The sequence below is a fragment of the Cottoperca gobio genome, chromosome 5 (assembly GCF_900634415.1).
Source record: "Cottoperca gobio chromosome 5, fCotGob3.1, whole genome shotgun sequence".
Taxonomy (NCBI): domain Eukaryota; kingdom Metazoa; phylum Chordata; class Actinopteri; order Perciformes; family Bovichtidae; genus Cottoperca; species Cottoperca gobio.
Genome location: NC_041359.1, coordinates 15095113 through 15117343, shown reverse-complemented (window position 1 = coordinate 15117343; position 22231 = coordinate 15095113). Strand labels below are relative to the sequence as shown.

Here is a 22231-nt window from a genome sequence, read left to right as displayed (position 1 = left end):
CTTCTTTCCTTTGAACCCCCTCAACTGAGCCACCACTGCAGCTTTTCTGTAATTCTCACCCCAGGCAGACGATAATAATAATAATAGTGCTTCACAGACATTACTCACTTCTCATGACCGAGAGAAGGGCTCAGGGTGAGACTGGCCATCCAGAGATGACAACTTCACAACTACCCACAAACTGAAAGAATATACTTAAGTACTGTTAGTCATGTCTCTGCTGAATACCACTAAGTCCTCAATAAATGCATGCGTATTTATGTGCTGAACTAGCAAAACATGGATCCTCCCTGCAGCCTAACTAAGGATGCATTTTCTATTTTATTTGTTTTACCTTGATTTAGATTTTGCATCTTTAAAGATTACACAACAGAGAGTCACAAAATAACATCGTACAATATATCCCCCTGATACAAATATTTCCGGCAGCTGCATAAGAGAATGACCTCTACTCTGAATATCAGAGGGGACTTAATGATTCTTCTTAATGAGGCGGCTTGGCTAGGGTCACAGTGGACTAATGAGAGGAGGCACGGTGCATCTTTCACGCCTTGTGTGTGTGTGTTTGTGTGTGTGATTTTGGGTCTTTGAATTGGATGATGTGTGTTTTATAAGGCAGAGTGTACATGCATCTGCATTTACTTGATATAGTGGGGAGTGAGCTCTGAGTATTTCCTGAGGCTGGATAGTGGTTTATGACATCCTGTAAGAGTGTTAATGCATCGCATGCACAACTCGCACACAGCTTTTAGTGTACATTTAGAAATTTCAAATGTTTAGCCACTAGATGGCAGATGAACCCCCAAACAAGCATGTCAGACACCCCCCCCCCCCCCCACCCCCAATAACTAACTATAAAAATGTTCTATTCTAAAGCAGGGTTTACACTTAACGGCAGTACAGAAACTGTACGGTTATGATTTATAGTTCAGCTCCAGATTTTCTCCGTGTGGTTTCGCCACACAGTAAATGTACATAATATGTGAATGGATAGAGAGTGCTAATTGTTCCAGGAATATCTGATATATATTGATTTGGATACATTTGTTCTAAATTTAGAAACTATAGTTCCCATAATGCTTTGAATGGAAACAGGATGTTGCAATGGAGTCAGTGCGTTTCAACAGAAGCCCCGTTTTGTTTTTCCTTTTCATTTGTTTGTTTGTTGTTGATTTTGGCAAATTGGCACCATTAAAAGTATGGCGAATTAGCTATTAGCAGTTCCTGTTCACAATGTACCCATGGTTGTACAGACACCTGTCACTGGATTGCTTCAATACTGAAAGAAAACATAAACATGTAATGACGAGGTCCTGGAGTTATAAGTTATTGTCGAGAACAGTTGAGTCTCCAACTGCAGATGGTTTTGGCCAAATTAACTACAATAATTAGCTTCCTTTTGTTGTTTTGAGAACACCGGCATGCAACAGTCCATTTCACCTCTTACACATACTGATAAAGAGAATCTCTCTGTTAATCATTTTTAAATGTTTCTGCAGAGATGTCTGCTTTCTGCCTATTCATTGCAACGTATCCATTGTTTGTCCTCGCAGTGCTGGATTGTGTGTATGGAAGAGAGAGAATTAAAGTAAAGCCCCTCAGGCCTTTTATGTGATTTTGAAGACAATTTTTACAACATGTTCTGCATTTTCTTTTGCAGCATTAGGAGAAAAGGTATCTGTTGACTTTGTGATACACTCATATTTGTTATCCAGCAGTTTTCTGCAGCCTTTGAAGTTATAATGAAAGTTTTAGATGAGAGCTATGTTTAATTAACTTGCATATTTATTGCAGCTCACAAATATATATGCAAAACAATAGTCTGTTCCAAAGTCCATTCTCCATCCTGTATGGTGCAGATGGCAAACCTAATGCTTCCCCATCGTTCATGTTTCAATCACATTTCCATTATTAGCCCCATTTATAATTTAGGATGCTTCTTTTATCTCTTTCCCTCCTCGTCTTTTCATATTCAAGTTTTGGTTTTAGTTGGACTGGACTGCTTTTTTATAAGGTGCTTTTCTAGTCTCAGTGACCACTCAAAGTGCTTTTACAAAACACGTCAGCATTCACCCATTCATACACACATTCATGCAGAGGCTGCCATACACACACACCATCGATCATTGGGTGCAATTTGGGGTTCAATATCTTTCCCAAGGACACTTCGACATGTTGACCGCTGGGACTGGTTGGTAGACGACCACTCTACCTCCTGAGCCACAGCTGTTATGCACTTCTCCACAACAATCCTTATATTCATTGACACAACTACGCAACTTAAATGTTGCGCACTTCCCCACGCTGTCCGATATCAGATGTACTTTTCCAAAGGCCAACCTTTCTGATAACAAGGGGAAATATGTGTCTGTGATCACGTCTCTCATGACAGCATTCAGTCAGCACTTCCAAGATGTTTCTATCATTGAGAAAGAAATCGAGCTGATGAATGCAGAAGAAGTTTAAGAGAGTCTGCAACTAGAACTTATATATAATAATTATATACGATAACTCCCTGAAGAATCAACATCAGCTTCTCTCCCTCCCCGACTTCTACCGGAGCTTGGAAAAGTTTCCTCTGATGAGACGCCACGCACAAAGAATGATGAGTCTGTTCGGCTCAACATATGTGAGCAAACATCTGTTAACTCTGAACAAAAGCAGGTTGAGAACCTAAATGAGCGACAGCATCTCTGTGATGTCCTTCGTATCTCAACCACCAAACTCACTCCTGACCTGCAGCATCCTTCAGTCCAAAGTGCAGCATCACTGCTCCCACTGAGTGCAACGTTGTTCCCATTACAGGAGAGTTAAAACATATATTACACAGCATTCATGTTAATAAGATACATCTTTCAATACATTCAGTCAATTAAAGTTGATAACATTTCTAACTAACGTTAGTTGATGTGTTAACAAGCCCAGTAACTTATTTGTGTAACAAGCTTACACCCCCCCCCCCCCCCTTTTATACAGGGCTGTGAAGAGGATCACCTCCTGACTAAGAAGCAATCTGAGGCTCCGGTTTTGAGAATGAGCTGTAAACCCTTATTGTTACAAATTAAATGAAACCTCATTAATAGAAAGATGTGATGGAGGCTGCCCCCCCCCCCCACCTTTAAGCATATTCAATTATCAAGCATAATTTACCTACATTTGATAGATTTCTTTAAGGCAATATACCTCGAGTGAGTGGTCCAGCCCTTCATATATCTTTCTGTATGTGGCCCTCAGTGAACAATGTTTGGACACCCCTGCCCTACATAGAAGGGATTCTTCATTGATTTGATTAATTACACCTGTGCTTTTACCGGTGAAACATGCCAGGTGTGCAGTCGAATAGTCTTTCTTACCCAGGAAGGTTCCTTACTGAGTGAAATGACCCAGAAGTAAGTAGCAGCCATGAAAGCCATAAAAGTTGGTCAAATGTTCTAATTTGAAAGGTGCTACAATGCTTCCTGTCTTTAGCATAGGGTACACTGAACCTGAACGGAAAAGAGATGACACGTCCCATAATTATGCAGCCTGCTAGTGTTCGTGCAGTCAAGTTCTCTCAGCACCGCGGTTATCTTTTCCTTTTCAAATTCTCCTTCACATCTTTCCTTGACCTCTTGATATTTCCAATCGAGCTGAAGGAAAAGGTTATGAAAAGACGTATGACCAGTTTGCCGAGATTGGATTTTCTAAAACATTATGACAAAATTGTGTCATCACAACAACTGAAAGTAGAGGGAGCAATAACAGCCAATAGGGTTATGTCTCAATGACCAATGTCCATCTTTATATAGATTCAAACGGATATTGTGGCAGTGGTGAGGAACAATGTGAGTGATGCAACCCCATCACAGAACACCTGCTGCTTGTTGAAGGTGCCAGTCCTCTCTCCTCTTTCCCGTTAACATTTTTGAGGAGCAATTGGCTTACATCACCTACATCACTAGCTGCTGAAAGGTTTGAAAAATCTGCTCAGTCGACAGCATTTGCTGTTTGAACCGTCTGCTTGGCAGCAAAGTACGCTCAGTACATTCAAAAGCATTTATGATCAGTGGCCCTGGTGCAGAGTGCATCCAGTTGAAGCTCCATATGCTAACATTCAAGGTCGCTCATCGATTTGGCTCCCAGTTAATTCCTGGCACAGCTATCTCTATTGGTTAAACAATTATAAGCAAAGATCTGGCCGGATCACAGGGAACCCCTACCAGGGCAAATAGGTTCCATGTTGGTCAGTGATGCAATGATACAGTTACAGTGGGGTATATAGAGGGGTATATAGAAGCAAAACAAGTGTAATATACAAGTATCAATAGGGCTACAGAGCTACTGAGTCTGTGACATAGCTTGTACATTATTCTCCTGGATGGCAACACTAGAATAAGACACGAGCCAATGGAGGATGTGACAACTGATGTTGACTTATGTAAAGGCTGGAATTGCATTTCCAGCAAAATGACTGTGTGGGCGTTTAGTTGGTGTCATCTGCTGAAACAGACAGCACCTGCAGAGGCACTGTGCTAGTGTTTTCTTAGATTAAAGAAACTGCAAATAATCTGTTAACGTAATTACATTTATGCTGTAAAAGTCTAAATTATTTGCTATGTAAAATCTGTGTTTCCGAAAGGTTTTTGAAAGTGTCATCATGGGTGTATGGAGTCATTTTGGAGCCACGAAGATGAAACGAGGCTTCATTCCTCTCTGCCTGGTTGCCATGGTTATATATTCATACTAAATGATACCCTTAATACATTTTTCATTCTTCATTTTGTAAACGCAGCCGCCGCCAAAATGCTTCCAGTTATCATATTTGAATGTAAAACGGGTCAATACTTAGTGCTAGTTAAAGGATTAAGATATCCAGAGAGATGTTTTGTATGGACAAAGCGTGGACACAGGAGAGGTAACGGATGAGGCTATTTTGCCAAGGAAAGGTTGGCTTCTGTCAAAACGGCTTACAATGAGGATGTATTATTCTTTTCTTGTCATACTCTGAAAAGAACAGCCAACAGAGTTGGCGAGACACCCCAGGAAAAACATTGTTTTTCATTTACTGGTCAATTTGGGCTATTTTGCTTCCATGACATGTCTTCTTTCAGACCAGTGGAAAAGAACATCCAACATACACATTCATGTGTTTATTTTACTCCACCTATCTAGTTTTTGTCTGTAGATTTCTCTTAAGTTCACCAAAAGTTAGCACGAGATAATACCTCATTTGCATATTTAAACATAAGAGACTTGTAATACAAAGAAACTGACTGACAGGCTTACAGTGAAGAAATACTCTATTCTCTAACTATATTCTCAAAATGAGTTTTGAGCACTTTAGTAGCACTTACATCCAGTTTCATTAGTTAAAATATGTAGCCTGTCACCTGGGGTGTCTCTTCATAAAAGCAATGTTAGAGTGTTACAGAAGTTGAGTCTTATCGCTGAGAGAACAATAAGCCTACAGTTTTAATTCCTCTTATTAGCTGGTGGACGTGTTACTCTCTTTTATGTTTATGAAGATACAAATCTTATAGTGACCTCATTATTTCTTGCTACCACAGGGCATCATTAGCTTATGAGTAAATCTCAGATTTAGTCTTTTCATAGATTTTAGAGGTTGTTTGAACTATTTTCTCAATTATTAATATACAGTAGCTAAATGAGGGACCTGTAGTTTCAGCTGACACTTGTCCAAACTAGTCTTAAAAAGCCTGAAGACAGTTTATTTCAGCAAAAAAATCTCCGGTAAACCCACTGTACCTGTCCAGCACCAAACGGCAAAACATGTGCAACTAGCTGGTGAACATAACGGAGCATTTAGGAGCAAAGCTGCCAGATATTTCGATATTTCCCTTGAGACTTGGTGGAGTTGTCATGCAGACCATGCATGCTTCTCAAAAGGAGAAGTTTATATTGGACTTAAATTTAGCAGGAGACATAAATGAATGCTTTCTTTTTAAACTTTACCTTTTTGTCTCTGGAAAAGAAGTGAAACATAAAACATTGTGAAGTAAATGAGAACATTCTCAACACACCGGTAGTCAAGGTTGCTTTAATAACGGTGAGAGACAGACATCACATGGACATCAGAGTTCATGCTTGTTAGTGATGGCCTATTTTACATCTGATCAAAATATACCAATGGGGATAAAAGGTTCTGCATTTTGGTATTGTGCTATCACGTGTCTGAAAACATCAGTATTGCCATTTGTAGTTTAGAGCAGGATTGAGAAAGATGGCCAGGGTGCCTGTCTGTAAGTGTGTGTTTGAACACAGTGGAATATTTAAAAAATGCCACCATATTTAATTAACTAGTTTGTTCTTGTGGGAGAGCTAATTTGGTTGGATCCAGCCTGAATTAATGGGCCATTAATTTGGCAGTAATGTGTTACTGTCCAGTGCTGTCAGTGAGTCGGGCTGCAATAGATTTGAATGTCATAAAAATACATTATATCTCTTGAAAAATAGCATTGGCTAAATAGCACCATCAACTACATTCGGCGAGAGACAGAAATGTAGGTTTTAAATATAGATATTATAGATATTATTTTTATATGATATATATATATATATATATATATATATATATATATATATATATATATATATATATATATATATAATTTATATATTAACAGCATTGTTTACACATTCATTCTGCTTTTTTAAAATCTATCATCTGTGTGTTTATCTATAGATTCAGCTGGGTACTTAAAGGGGCAGTTCACCCCATTATCAAAAATACATATTTTCCTTAACTTTAGTGCTATTTATCAATCTAGATATTTTTGGTGTGAGTTACCGGGTGGTGTAGATATCATCACTAGAAAGGTCTGCCTTCCATTGAATACATTGAAACTACATGGCACTTAGCTTGTGTTGCTTAAAGCAGTTTATTACACATACTGGCTACATGCATTTAAATTGTGTGGTGTGTCAGTGGCTTGTCATTGTCTCTTGTTATTTTGCTGTGAGTTAAGTGAGACTCGAGACTAATCAGTGACTTGCATCCTCCAGTGCTCTCCTCTAATCAACTCAAGAATCCGTTTAACAGCCTATTGATTACCAGTATCGCCTGAGGCACGCAAAGAGGCCCTTCTCTTGAGATGAATGGATAGGTTAAGTGTTAAGTCAAAGTAGTAAAGCACTATTACAGCTAATTTAATTTCACTGGGAGTCAAGGCTGTCAGTTTTGTTAGCGGACTGTTACAGCATGAAGAGATGATAGAGCTTTGTGTGACAGTGAATAACGACTCATCAGAAGTCTTACACACTCAAAGACACACATAGATTGTTCTCTCTGACCTTGTTTGGCATTTCATCTTATAATAATTAGTCTTTTTAAATGAGTATTTCAATTATAACAAAAAAAAGCAAATATAGAGTGTTGAAAGCAGCTAACTTCAAGAAATAAGTTGATCTAAGTAAGTAGGATAAGTAAAACAGAATTAAATTAAGAGAAGCAGACTATTTTCTTCTTTATTCTCTTGTAATTGATTTTTATCACTCATGTAATTTCACTGCATATTAAGTCACTGCACTAGGATTTCACATTCGGGTCACAGCAACACAAACACTATTAACTGTTTTCATCACTTCACTTTTTACTTCAAGTTCCTTAAAAATATAAGAAACTGAGGATTTGAAACGGAGCACAGAAGACGCTGTTACCAAATGAGTCTGTGCTTTAAGAGAATTATAGTTTTTCTACTGGCCCACGCAAACGTGCAAATCTGTTGATGTTCGTAATTTAATTTTGGCAAAGCATGGTGGTGTAACTATGGCAACTCATCCAGTACATCCACATGCAAGGCCACCCCTCATTTCCCTTTTACTGTAGCTCTGCCGGGTCCGACCTTCACATACCAATGTTTTAGACATGCGTTCACGGTGAAATATTATCAGCCATCAGGTCAGCAGTAATGAAACAGCTGCTTTAACACGCAGCTCATGGTCACATGGGAATTTAATGAAAAATGTATGCCGATGGATTCGTCTCAATATGTTTTGTGTGAACAGATCAACAATCCGTGTGTAATCTGGAAATGTAAAACACCGTCCACAAATGCAAAAACTGATTTATGCACGTTCCTTGTCGCTGCTTATTAAAAGCCTGCTCATGTAGACTGCATGCTCTTACTTTGAAATGCGTAAATGACGTCAACAGACAAACGCGAGCTTACCGAAAATGACCGAATTGTTTTAATTTAATTGTAAATCAATTTAATGTATTGAAATAGATTAGTTTTATTTGTGGAATTTGTTTGTGTTTTTGCAGGTCCGTTTTTATATTTGCAAAAAAAGATTTAGGGAGTTTACAAATATTATTTTGCATTTGTGGACAGTGTTTTACATTTGCAGATTACACATTTACACACAGAGTGTTGATCTGTTCACACAAATAACATTGAGATAAATCTATCTCCATAAAAAAGTTAACAGATGAACTGTCTGATGTGTATTGCCGATTTTTCCCGCCCTACACAAATACAGAGAAGCACATACGTATGTATACAAAGGCGAGTTCATAACGAACACTGACCATGCTCTCAAAGATGAAGCTATGAAGCAACCACAACTATCAACATTTGCCTGAGCACAACTGCAGTCTTTGCCATGTGCGACTGATTTGGGTGAACAAAGCCCTCACTCTCCCTGACAATCTGGTGTGCCAACAGAATGCAGAATGGTCTTATGGGGAGCCTCTTGCACTGCAGCAGCTGCCCGGCACTCCTGATGTCTCATCTGTTTGCTGACTTGTGTGTGAGTGCAAAGACTATAAGCTCACATAATGGTATGCAGAAACGTAGGGAGGGAGGACTGGGAGAGTAAGCAGGATGACTGCCAGGCTGTGATGGTTAGATATGTGAAACATTGATTAGAGGGGAGGGTAGGAAACTCATACTCTTTGCTATAAAGTGTGTTTTTCATGCATGCTTTATTCCCTAGCATGTCCCCGAGCAGTCTACAGAATAGCAAATCTATGTCTATGATCTAAGTAGGTATATTGACTATATTTGCGTAAACCTGTCCTTTCTTTTCGATTGCCTGCTTACTAATCTACAGCATTGAACTGTGCAGGAATACTGTTTTTCTTCGGTTTCCGCATGTCAAGTATCTGTGATCAATTCACTTGATTTGTGTAATTAATAGGGACTCTAGCAAGGCTGAGTACATATTACATTTGTTCAAAATGACCCAGATACCTGATACCTCCGACAACCCGTCAAATAGCACACAGCAAATTGTGGATTCAGCTCCACTGGGAGATCCTCTGTCAAAATATTAATCCTGTTATTGAAAAGTTCATCCACATACATTTTGTGGACTTAATCATAAATGTAAGACAGAAATCCTCCTCTTGATTCAAAGCTGTCAATCATGACCCTGCTTAGATTGGCAGCCATCGTATAATCAATAAAAAAAAAAGAATCATACCTTTTTTAATTATGAGGCACTTTTTTGATAATTAATCCTGTTGACCCATTAAATGTGTTGCTTTTCTACGGTCTAGAGCAAAATGATTAAACATGTTCTTTGTCTAGGTGTTTAAAATAATTAAAAATAATTACATTTGATTTTAAAAAGTGTGCAGAAGATTTGAAGAATAATTGTATCTTTAGCATTATGTCCTCCCGTGACTGCCTGCACTAGTTGAATACATTTAATGAAGTGTGTAGAAAAGGACAAAAAGGAACCTGTAACAATATTAAAGAAAGGATCATAATAAAATGCAAAACACATTGTTCACTTACAAGGAGAAAGTGTCAAATACTTGAAAAAACAAGAACAAAATGAGGATTTGAAGAACTCCTGGGGTAATGTGAGCACAACATGTTGCTCCCTGCCAGTGTGTCTGATCCAAGGATTTAGATAATGACCAGATCAGTGTCAGAAAGCTATCCAAGTAGATATCCCTCCAACTATTTCCAAATCAAGCTGTTTTTGTAGCTTAGTTTTTTTCCTCCAGTGTGTGCAGAGTCATACCTGAAGGATTAGAAGGTTGGGGCTCATCACAGGGAACTGACTGTTGTTAAAGTTTTTGAAAGTAATAATCAAAACTGACCAATACAACGCCTGTTTCTGGACATGCAAATGAATATGAATGTATCTTTTTTCATGCAGAACTGGTAGCACTTATCCATTCAGCTGAAAATTAGCACTATAAGAAATAGTTGGCTGAGAAAAAACTACTTATTTTTAATAATTAATTACTTATTTTTAATATGTTCCCAAAGATTTATGACACTGATACATTTGTAACCTCGTCCTGAAAAAACATCTAAAAATGATCTAATGTTGGTAGATGGACTTCTTGATGGAAATGGCAAAGTATTCCTTCAAACTTTATACTGCTGAGATATAATAAGTTTTGAGACACCCAGCACTTGACATCATGAAGTCTTAAAATGTCAAGAGTGGTTGGATCATTGGCTTGTAAGCGTTGGAACAGTTGGACGTCACTGGCGTAGCAATTAAATAATGCATTCCGCCTGTATTTTACACGGCCATGGGCGAGCATGTAGAAAGAAATGGATTGGACAAAGAATGACGCCTTGTTGCACAGCATGTGGTTTGCTGAAGAGGAGGGGGAGGAGGAGGAGGAGGATGAGTTGCCAATGGTGACTGAGAAGGTTGTTTTGGAAAGGTATGAAGCAGTCAAGAGCAGTGCCAGTGACACCTACCCACTGCAGGCATTAATGGTCGATGGTGTTGAAGGATGCACTGAGGTCTAACATGTTTAACAGTAAAGCATGCCTACTTCTGTTATTAAAGGCCATACTAAAGTGTGTGTCTGCTATAATCCTCATATAAACTTAGTGTTCTTTCTCAGGCAGCACTGATTGAGTGCATTGCATAGATTGATGTCATGTTACATCAGAATGAACATCCAATGTTGGCACTGTTTCTCCCTGATGCTCTTTTTCCCCATACGAGACAAGAGTCTTTAATCCAAGTCTTTTCATTTGCTTAGCTTTAGTTGGTAGCTGCATAAGTGCATCTGATGATTTATGCACCAGATATACAAAGCTGTTTGTGTACAATCTGTTAAACTACCATCACTTCCTTTGTGTCTGACATTTGTTCTGCTTGATGTGTTTTTTGGTCACTGCAGTAGCTTCAAGAAGCTTGGGGTGTATATAATAAGCATCCAGGTCACATAAACACATTGATGCTGCTTGTGAGCACATGTAACGCTGGATTAAATACGGTTAACATTGGTTGCACAGTCAGAATGCAGTAAGCCCCCTACTCTGCAGAGCAAAGCAGTGAAGCTCCACAGCTCCCTGTGAGGCTGATGACCTACTTTCCCACTCCAGGCGATAACATACTGTACTGCATCCAGCCATGTAAAATTGCCCTATCGCTTTCCACTCTGCATGTGTGTTGGTGGGTTGACGGGATCTGGCTGCCTGAAACACCTGTGCTACTGATGCAATTTGGTACACAGTCACCCACTAAAACCTGCATGTAGTGATACAGTATGCTAATCTAGGTCTTTGTTCAAACTGGCTACCTAAATCTCTTGAGTAGCTGCATGAAATAATTCACAGACTGCTGATATCTGCAGGCTAATAAAAGCAGGATAGATAAAGGCTTGATTTCAGGCTGGGTGAAAAAAAGAGGAGGTTGTTAATAACAGCTTGCTGACGGAGGGTAATGGTGTGTTCCACTTATAAATGAGTGTCTTGGAATAACGTCCCGTCTCACACACGCACAAATAACCATAACCTGCATCCACTTCCCCAGACATACACAGAAGCTGAGTCTGATCAACTGTGCGAATGAGGTACTAAACGGGTTACCTTAAAGATTTAGGTCACAATGTTGCCTTTATATACCTTTAGGCAAAATGTTGCATTTTTTGCCCCACCCGTGGTAATAATCTATGAAAAGTTAAGTTTGTCTTCCATCTAACAATTTTGTTTTCTGATGTATAATGACCATTATTTCCTCACAGAGTAGCTATAGACTTGTAAGGTTGATTTCAGGAGCATTATTCAGTTCAACATTGAGCACACACACACTCAATCCCTTAAAACTTCATTCATTTTGTGTGCGTGTATTTCTGGCAATCTAATAAATGTACATACTTGGAAGCTTCCAATAATCACTTACATTTTGGGTTTGGTTTCAATAGCTAACAAAATTCAACATTTCTTCAATGCTAATCTTTATTCTTAAAGCTGGGTGAGACATTTTGCCGTCATTGGGGAAAAGTCCATATTGATCTTACAGCATATTGTAATTAAAGTGGTATACCAGGGTAAGCAGTTTTCTGGAAAAGGAAAAAAAAAAACACCAGCATTTCATAATACAGCCGTCATCCTGCCGCTCTCCCCCTCTCTAATCCCCTCCCACCAGACAAGCACAGGCATATGCATGCGCTTCAGTAACCTGTACGAGTCATTCAAACATCATCCTGATCATGATTGTTATATAGCGTCCTGTTTTCTTTGCTAACGTAAATCCTGGTTAACGAACATTTGCATTTGTAGAACAGCCATTAAAAATACCCTCTTTCTAAAATGAACTGTAATTGGCCCAATTCTCCCGTTACGGATTAGATTTTCTAAATGTCATTTTCTAAATCCTGGAAACCGCCAAGAGGAGACGCAGAAGTCTAGTTTTCTCTCAGACCGCTTGAATTACAATATGCTGAGAATTTTTGCCCACTGACGCCAAGAATAAACTGCCTACCCTAGCTTTACATTTTTCACTTTTGTCATTAAGTAATTAGACTCAATATTGGATTCATATTTGACCTGCCATCCCACATACAGTAGAAGGAATAATGTTTTCCTGCTTCAACAGATCTCTATACATCCGACACTGTATGCACCAGATGAATTTAATTATGGGTCAGAAACTTGTGCTTACAAATGTATTTAGTCACATCTGCTTGTGTCAGTCAGCTTCCTCGGTACACATTGCGACAGGGCTTTAAATAGCAACAGCATCATTGTTGTGTATTCTGCTCAGTGTCATCAACGCCCAGAGGAGGTTAACCTTTTAAATATCTGTAAAAGCTAGTTGGATGTGAGCAGTCGTGACACCAATGACAATGGGTGGGGGCACCGGGCCAGAATCAGAGCGAAGGAGGAATCGTGGCACAGCCAGGCCAGTGAGTCGTTCTCCCATTGCAGTCACTTAGACAATAGATGGCCTATGATGCTGGCATATGCTGGGATGTGTTACATGTCTCCACAGAATAAATAAAATGCCACAGCAGCGGGCTGTGTGACACAAAGATGCAGTTTTTGTGATTATAGGCTAAGGATGCTGGGATATTGTTTGCAGAATTGATTTATGACATTGCCTGTTTGTGTGTCGCTTCAAAAATCCTCAGCTGAGTTGTTTCTCCACTTGGTTGGCAGATCTTTACCAAACAGATTGGTTTAGACTCAAATGTCTCAACAACTATTTGATTGATTGCCATGAAATCAATGAAAGCATTCATGCTCCCCAGAAGATGAAGCATTTGGTAAATCCACTAGCAGGTCAACATTGGATGCATCCTCCTGACTTTGGTGATCTCATGACTTTTCCTTTAGCGCTACCATGAGGTTGACATTTTTAATTTTTACGAAATTTGGTACACCCATTTATGTACCCCTCAGGATGAATTGTAATAACTTTGGTCACCCAGCGCCTTAGTGCTAATATGCTAATCTAAGATGGTGAGCATGGTAAACACCTGCTTAACTTCAGAATGATGTGGCTTTCTAACACTGAGTGTGCTGGTTGGGTTGGATTTGAATGTAATTGAATCTATAAACATTCCCTACAACTGCACCAAAACCAAAGCCCTCTATAATTATTCATCAAATGATTTGTTAATCATGAAGTTAACATGAGTCATTGCTAATAGACAATCATTATAGGGACCTTCCTTTCAATTTCGTAGCATTACATTTTTGCTAAGAGATACATTTTAGGATCACAACAGGCCTGACATGACTTACCTACCATTGTAAATCAACAGCATATACACGTGATGCACTCATTCTGGTTTTAGTGCTCCAAAGAGAAGGTTCTTGGGAAGTAAATATATTAACTAGATACTTTTTGAGGTTTTCAAGAGAAGTCTGCACTGAGATGGGGGAGTCCAGTGACTTGCTCATATTGGCATTTGTTTTCAGTAAACCAAACTACTCATTTGCTGGCAGTGAAGTGACGCAAATAGCAAGAACAAAACAAGTGATTGCCCGCTGTTGTTCACTGAATGCTTGTCAGCTTGAACTTCAATGTTACTTATTCCAACACTCTAAATATTAGGCCTCCAGTCACCAATCTCACTTTTCATTTTGCTTGTAGTTGCTGAACACTGTATTTATGTGCAAACTGGCTGGTAACCTGTTAATGCATATTCATTAATTTACAAGGCACTCATGTTGGTCCTCATCCAACCACTTTTTCTTTTAACCAGTGCACTTTATACTCAATCCGCTCGCACGCTGCCAGTTTCTCTGCATGGTCATCCTCCCCCTCCATTTCGTGCTCATGTATCACTCTTGTCCACCTTTTCTGTCAATGCCTCCTATCTGTCCTCTTCGTTAACTGCCTTTTAATTTAAGTGATTTTCTTCTCAAACTTGGGGAAACTCAAATGTGTCCTCCATCTCAGTCTTTTTGAAATTGTAATTGATTACTTCTAGGGTCTTTTTAGCATGTGTCGGAGAGGTGCTGGTTTGTCTCCGCTCAGTATATCCTCACCTTACAGGATTATGGTGTTACTGTGTCAGCTTTTCCAAAGGGAATCTGTGACCTGTGAGCGACACCAGAGCAATTTGTACCTCCTCACTGTACACACCTCTTGCTATTCTCAGCAAGTTTATAATGTGTCTTATCTAAGACGGGTTTCACTGATTTCTTTGACCATGTATTTGTCAATTTCTTTCCTCCCTTTTTTTTTCTCCCAATTTGAACAGAAACCCTCTCACTGCAGCCCATGTCACTGCCAACTCTCCCTGCAGGTCTCAGAAGGACCTAGACAACTATTATTTTCCTCTAAATGATATGGGGTCGTGCTGCCACTTTCTTTTTTTCTTTTTTACCAGAAGACAAGTAGCCTCACTAGGAGAGGGTAACACTTGTCAAGGTTCAAGCTAACTTCCACAGATCCAACACAACTTATTGTCCAAAAAGCGAGAATTAGAATAGATGATCCCTCTCTGGCTTCCCACTCACACACTGCCAAATTGAACGAGGCGTCAAGCTAAGAAAGAATCGTTGCTGCCAAGGAATAGGTTGTAAAATGTTTTGTATTTTCTATGCTTCAGTATGGACTTTTATCATTTGGAAGTTTATGTGAAAATATGTTTCATTTTCATTTGATCATTTAGCCAATAAGTTGTCGTAATTTACAAAAAGATGTCCAACACAGTTTCCAAGAGCCTGATAAATAAATAATCAATTAATAAACTAATTGTTTCTGCACTATAACAAAGGAAAGCACCAACCCAATTCACTGCTCTTGTTTAAAGCTCAGATGTAGATTGACATGTGTGTCCTGGTTGACAGGTGATCCATCTTATCTGCTGTGAGATTCTGTGTGGATGTTTGTGTGTTCGCCAAGATCGCGATATCTCATCAGTCTATGAATGGAGGCTTTGTGTCATGAGCAGTGGGTAACAACATCAAGTTGTCATTGATGTGAGAGTATTGGATGCGTTCAGATAGATGCTTCTGTTTTCTGCCTGTGATCTACATGTTATAAATCATGTCTTTATCAATGCCGTGTGTTCTGGCACTCACTGAAAAACCAACTCAGGAACAAGTAGGAGTAGTTGGGGTTGAAGAAGCAGAAAGAGGGGGTGGCATTGTCTTCTCGTTGCCAGAAAGTGATTCTATGTCTGCTGCAACGATACTAAAAAGAAAGAGCTTGTCCCCCCTGCCAGCACAGCACACAGACGGGTCTTTGTAATACTAATCAGTTCTCGTTGCGGCTCCAACCCTGTGGAAGCACATGGCTTCATCTACGGTGGATACATCTGTTCACTTTGACTATTCTGTCGTTTTTAGCAATATTGTTTGATGTCGTCTGCTGTGTAGATGTTCACTGACATATTGTCCTGTAAATGTTTGAGCTCCATGTGAGACAGTTGTTGAAAATCAATTATGCATCTGGTCGTTTTATTGGCACATACAATTGTATTAATAACCCGCACAGTGGCAGTCGATTAATCATGTGGAGCAGCTCTTTGTCCCCTGACTATTAAATGTTGTTTTGACTGTCAGAAATGTCAGTACCTGAATTAATAATGAAATATTATTTTAATGATGTCCCTTCTGGGAAAATTAACATCCTGTCTGTTTGTTAGCATGAATAATTTGATAAGAAACACTGTTTACTGAGTTTAAAGATATTGCATTCTCAGAGCAATATAAGACACATTTCCCTAATGTGTTCAGAAGGCTACAAATAGGTGCATCATTTCCTCATCATCACTCAGCTAGTTATGTACAGTCTCCTGTAGTATCTCTTGTCTGTATACACCCACAACTACTGGAATGTACTGTGCATTACAAATGGTTGAATATAGTTTTCAGCCACAGTAATGTGTGGCTCCAGGGATGGCTGCTGTGTTCAGTCCACTACTTTGGTCCAGACTGAAATATCTCAACAAATGCTTGATGGATTGCCATATCATTTTTCACACATGCTCATGGTACCAACATGAGGTTTACATTTGCAGTTCAGAATGAAATATCTCAACAACTATTGGATTGGATTGCCATATCATTTAGTACAGGCATATATGTTTTTTTTGAGGCGTAGTCGTGGAGGAGAGGGGTTGCAGTTCGGTGACCTGAGGATCTCATCGCTGCTCTTTGCAGATGATGTGGTCCTTATGGCATCATCGGTCTGTGACCTTCAACAGTCACTGGATCGGTTCGCAGCCGAGTGTGAAGCGGTTGGGATGAGGATCAGCACCTCCAAATCTGAGGCCATGGCTCTCAGCAGGAAACCGGTTGATTGCCTACTCCGGGTAGGGAATGAGCCATTACCCCAAGTGAAGGAGTTCAAGTACCTCGGGGTCTTGTTCGCGAGTGAGGGGACAATGGAGCGAGAGATTGGCCGGAGAATCGGAGCAGCGGGGGCGGTATTACAGTCACTTTACCGCACCGTTGTGACGAAAAGAGGGCTGAGCCAGAAGGCAAAGCTCTCAATCTACCGGTCGATCTTCGTTCCTACCCTCACCTATGGTCATGAAGGCTGGGTCATGACCGAAAGAACGAGATCACGGGTACAAGCGGCCGAAATGGGTTTTCTCAGACGGGTGGCTGGCATCTCCCTTAGAGATAGGGTGAGAAGCTCAGCCATCCGTGAGAGACTCGGAGTAGAGCCGCTGCTCCTTTACGTTGAAAGGAGCCAGTTGAGGTGGTTCGGGCATCTAGTAAGGATGCCACCTGGGCGCCTCCCTAGGGAGGTGTTCCCTTCTGGGAGGAGACCCCGGGGAAGACCCAGGACTCGGTGGAGAGATTATATCTCCTCACTGGCCTGGGAACGCCTCAGGATCCCCCAGTCGGAGCTGGAGGATGTGGCCCGGAGAAGGGAAGATTGGGGTTCCTTACTGGAGCTGCTGCCCCCGCGACCCGACCCCGGATAAGCGGTAGACGATGGATGGATGGATATGTGTTTTTTTCCCTCAGGATAAATTCTAGCAACTTTGTTGACCCCTTTAACTTTTCATCTAGCAACGTCATCAGGTCAGCATTTAAATGCATCCAGTAGTTTGGTTTATGACCACATACCTGCTTGGTGCTAATAAGCAGATGTTAGTATGCCAACATGTTAAACTAAGATAAGTCAACATGGTAAGTATTATTCCTGCTAAACATCAGCAAGTTGGCATTGTCATTACAAGCATGTTAGTATTAGCTCAGTCACAACCCTTATCGAAAATGTTTGTTGTTTTTATGTTAAAGACATATTAGCTGATATGTTTTTATCTAAACTCTCAAATAGCATTATGTGCTTCAAAAATCCTGTGTGTGTGTGTGTGTGTGTGTGTGTGTGTTTTCATTATAAGACAAAGAAAAGATCAATAATTCATACTGTTACATTTTTATCTTGATTTCTGGCGCCCTTAAGATGAATAAAAATGACAGGTTTATATAGCGCTGTTTACTGCCCTCTGGCTGCTGCTATAAGGTGACCTGATACCATAAACTGAAAAGTTATTCCCAGAAGCACAACAACACTTTCTCCTACACCCTGAGCATGAATAATGAGTGTCCACTTTTCTTTTTTACTGCTGCTCACAAGTGTGTACCTCCCTTTGGGCTTGAAATATTAATGGATGGATGAGTTTTATTTTTGGGGAAAGGAAGGTGACCTTCATACATGCGTGTGTCCACAGAGAGACTGATGTTCCTCTTTCCACCACCTATCTTTTTATTACTTAATTTTTAAACAAACGTCTATAAATCTGATGCTGTATTTATAATATTTGTTTATACCAAAAAGGAAACTTGGAGGTAGATGTCCGTCTGAAAAAGAGATTTAACCAGCCATGTGATTTTAAAAAAAAAAAAAAAAAAAAAAAAAAGTTGTGTTCCAAGAGATAGGTTGGTAAATGAATAGAAGCAGCAGCCTAGTTACATAATTTAATCTTGATTAGCTTTAAGTAAGATTAAAACGTTTCTGCCGCAGGATTCACTCAGGTATATATTGGGAGCAACATCTAAGAGAAAGGGTAAAACATTTTTTACCTAAAAACTTCATCAGAAATGAAAAATAACCATATATTATTCTGTTATTTTTATTCAATTAAATCTTGTTTTGTATGTGTGTGTTGGGTCATCACCTGGAAGTCCGGCTACCTCTCTGCCTTCATGCCTGTCTAGCAGAAAATCACGAGTGACGGCTTATAATACATTGAACGCAGCCCCAGACATTCCTTTTACACACCTCCATTTCCCCTGTGTTCCTCCTTTTCTCTCAGAAAAGTGCTGGGTGTGTGTGAATATGAGTGTTGACAGCACTGCTGGGCTCACTTGCTCCATCAGCCCCGGGCTGGGCTAATGTTTGTTGGCAGCGTTGTGTCAGGTGGCGTGAAGGGGCAGTGCATGGTGGCAAGGTCCCCACAGCACAAGAGAAGTGCCGAGGACTACAGGCTTATTCATTTCAACAAAAATAACAATGGTTTATTGGGGAAGGTTTACATAACATACAACATAAACAGTTTTTGTGCATGATGACTTCTCTGCTGTCTGGCACAGAAGCGTTTTACTTTGCTATTTCAGCTCTAATGCGCTAATTTCTTAATTTTTTTGTCTGCCTGAATAGTGAACAATCTATGTTCAACTATTTTAATTCTGGCTATTTTCATACTATTTTAATTATTTTTATAATGGTACTTCAGACTCATTTATATCAACACTGTGATTATTGTACTGTAAATGCTCTTGTTCTGTCCTTGTACTAATTATGTTTTTGCTGTGAAGCACTTTGGGCTGCAATTCTTGTATGAAAGGTGCTATACAAATAAAGATTATTATTATTATTATTAATAAACCATCCCTCTTCACCGCACCCTTCTATCTGAGTGAAAAACAAACGTTGAAATGGAGGAATTTTTCATGCATATCTGTAAATCATGTCCTCAAAAATGGAAACATAAATAAACCAGACAACCCAGAGGACATCATGTGACGTTAGTGGCTGCTGGTCATCTCTCGGTCGCTCATGTTTTCAAAGCGGAAGCGGCTGTAGCAAAAGTTCCAATTTATTCCACTCACAAAGACAAAAGCAACAAGATCCTTTGTGACTCTAATCTTTTAATCTTCCAACAGGCGCCGGGGAATCTGGGAAGAGCACCATTGTGAAGCAGATGAAGTAAGTTACAAAAGCAATCTTCATCTGACCTTATTTTGTGTGTGTTTCCACTGTGAAACGAGAGAGCCATTTATACAAACCTGACCAAATCCGCCCACAGGCTTACAATATACAACACCGTACAGTATACAATAATAATCACAAAATAAGCTAAAGGGAGAAGAAGAATGAATCTTTCTGTTTTGCTTTCTCTGGTGTGAATAAATGTTAAAGTTAAATCCTGATGTTTGGCAAGCTGACTAATGGAGCCTCTGCTCACTGATAAAGTTGCAATACCTCACTAATCTTATCTTCTGCCTTTGGCTCAGACACTCGGGCACAGACCATATTAAATTCAGAAGGTCGAGAGTTTGCAGTTACCACATCATTGTTACAATATGTTGTTTCTAGGGTACAGAATAGCCGCCTCATTGTTAGTCTGCTCACAGTGTGAAAAGTTTGTGAATAAGGAGTATATTGTAATGCCTGTGTACCAATCAGAACACACACACACTCACATACACACACACATACACAGGGCCCTAAATGGCTTAATTATTCACATTCCTCTGGGCTAGCCAGGCATTGAATCCATTTTTTATAAGCTTAGAGCAGGAACAGTCTGTCGCTTTTTGAAGCCAGGTTATTAACACTTTCATATAAATCCGCCTGCACGAAAGAAACGCTTGCCCATTATGTAACATTAAAAATGGATGTATCCTGTATAAACTTGACATTACAAGTGAGAATGTTAGGAAATCGCAACCATTTTTCATTAAACGGCTTAACAATTGGGCAACTATGATTACTAAATTACTATTGTTGATTTATCATTTACATCAACACACTTTAAAGCTCTTAACGCCTTTTTTAAATTAATGTGGGGTCATCTCAGTATGCTCTCTCGGCACCGCACTTCCCTCTGCGGCCTGATGAAGTCTGGATGATTGCATCTCGTGATGGGTTGCACCGACACTTAGTTCTCTCACACTCTAAGTAATAACATTGCAAGAGGTAAACTCAGGATACTGCATCAACTGGATGCTGCAGAGTTAACCGCACTGCTCCACATCATCCTACACAGCATGCTGGTGTGTACGTGCATGTTCCTTGGTAAATGAGGTAGTAATTGTAGGCTGACACAAAAGCTGCTTTTTAGCTTCAAAATGTTTTCTCCTTTTGACACCTAAATGTTATTACATATGTTACTTCATTTCTAACAGTTTCCACTTTTATGTTTGACTTAATGATTATTAATTATTATTATTATATTGAGGAATGTTGCTGAAATATGCTAACTAATGATCCTTAATTTGAATATGGCAAAAATGGCTGCCCACTTATAATAATAATAATAATTTCCATGCTCGAGCTGCTATAATCAATGATTTCCTTTTGACAATGGATCAAATGACTACACGTACGTGGATGTGGCAGTTCGTAGTGATGAGCCCACAGAGAATTATAACCCAACACCGCACTTTCCCCCAGCTTTACTGAATATTTTAGTGTGTTTTAAATCACACAGGACAGAAATGTAAAAGCTGCGAACCTATCTTTTTATGTATACATTAATAAATGTTGCACATTTTTTCATTGACAGGATCATCCATGAAGATGGATACTCAGAAGACGAGTGCAAGCAGTACAGAGCAGTGGTTTATAGTAACACCATCCAGTCTATTATGGCCATTGTTAAAGCTATGGCCAGTCTCAGCATAGACTACAGCAGCCCTGGCAGAGTGGTAAGGCACACAAGCACACAAACACCCCAAAACATTATGTATAGTTCTGTATATATCTACTATATTTTACATCAATATGCATTATTTTTCAGATGGCCTAAGCATGTGTTGACTAAAAGCAAGAAAGACTAATTTCATGCACAAGACCAATCACATACTTTTTTTGCAAATAGCAGAGATATTTATTGAAACTCAGTAGCTTGATTAAAATAAATCATTGTGTGAGAATGCAGAATTAAGTTGTTCTTTCTAGTCGTGGACAGATCAGGGTCTCCCTCAGGCCACAACAAAACAAAGTCTGTTTTATCAACGGCATCTTACAGTTCGTGCAGTCCGACTTATGCTTGCCCAGAATTTAAATCACAAGAGTTTGCCTTTTTGTTTCTATAACACACTGTGTCTCTCCCACTTTTCTTTCTGTCTCAAAATAATAATGAAAGAAAAACTCTGTTGCGTGCACTGCACATTATCGCCGGAACAAACATTTCACTCTCTCACTTATCCGTGTTCCAGCACAACCCAGTGAACAAAGATTATTTCAAGGCTGTGATGCCTCTGGGTTTGCTTTTCAAATAATGCCTCCTCTCGGAAATTCTTGTTCAGTCAATAACATAATGGTAAGCTGTGCCGAGCCAAACTTTGGATCATGTGATTCCCATCATTCACCTGTTCACAGC

The 22231-nt window shown here is 39.6% G+C and overlaps 1 protein-coding gene across 1 annotated transcript in view; it reads left to right on the top strand.

The window, feature by feature from the left end:
• Positions 1–22231, top strand: part of gnai2b (guanine nucleotide binding protein (G protein), alpha inhibiting activity polypeptide 2b) — a 41114-nt gene that overhangs the window by 6153 nt on the left and 12730 nt on the right. Inside the window, exons 2-3 of the mRNA XM_029430829.1 lie at positions 19788–19830; positions 21413–21554. Of these exons, the coding sequence (XP_029286689.1) occupies positions 19788–19830; positions 21413–21554 (185 nt within the window). The remainder of the gene's footprint in view (positions 1–19787; positions 19831–21412; positions 21555–22231) is intronic.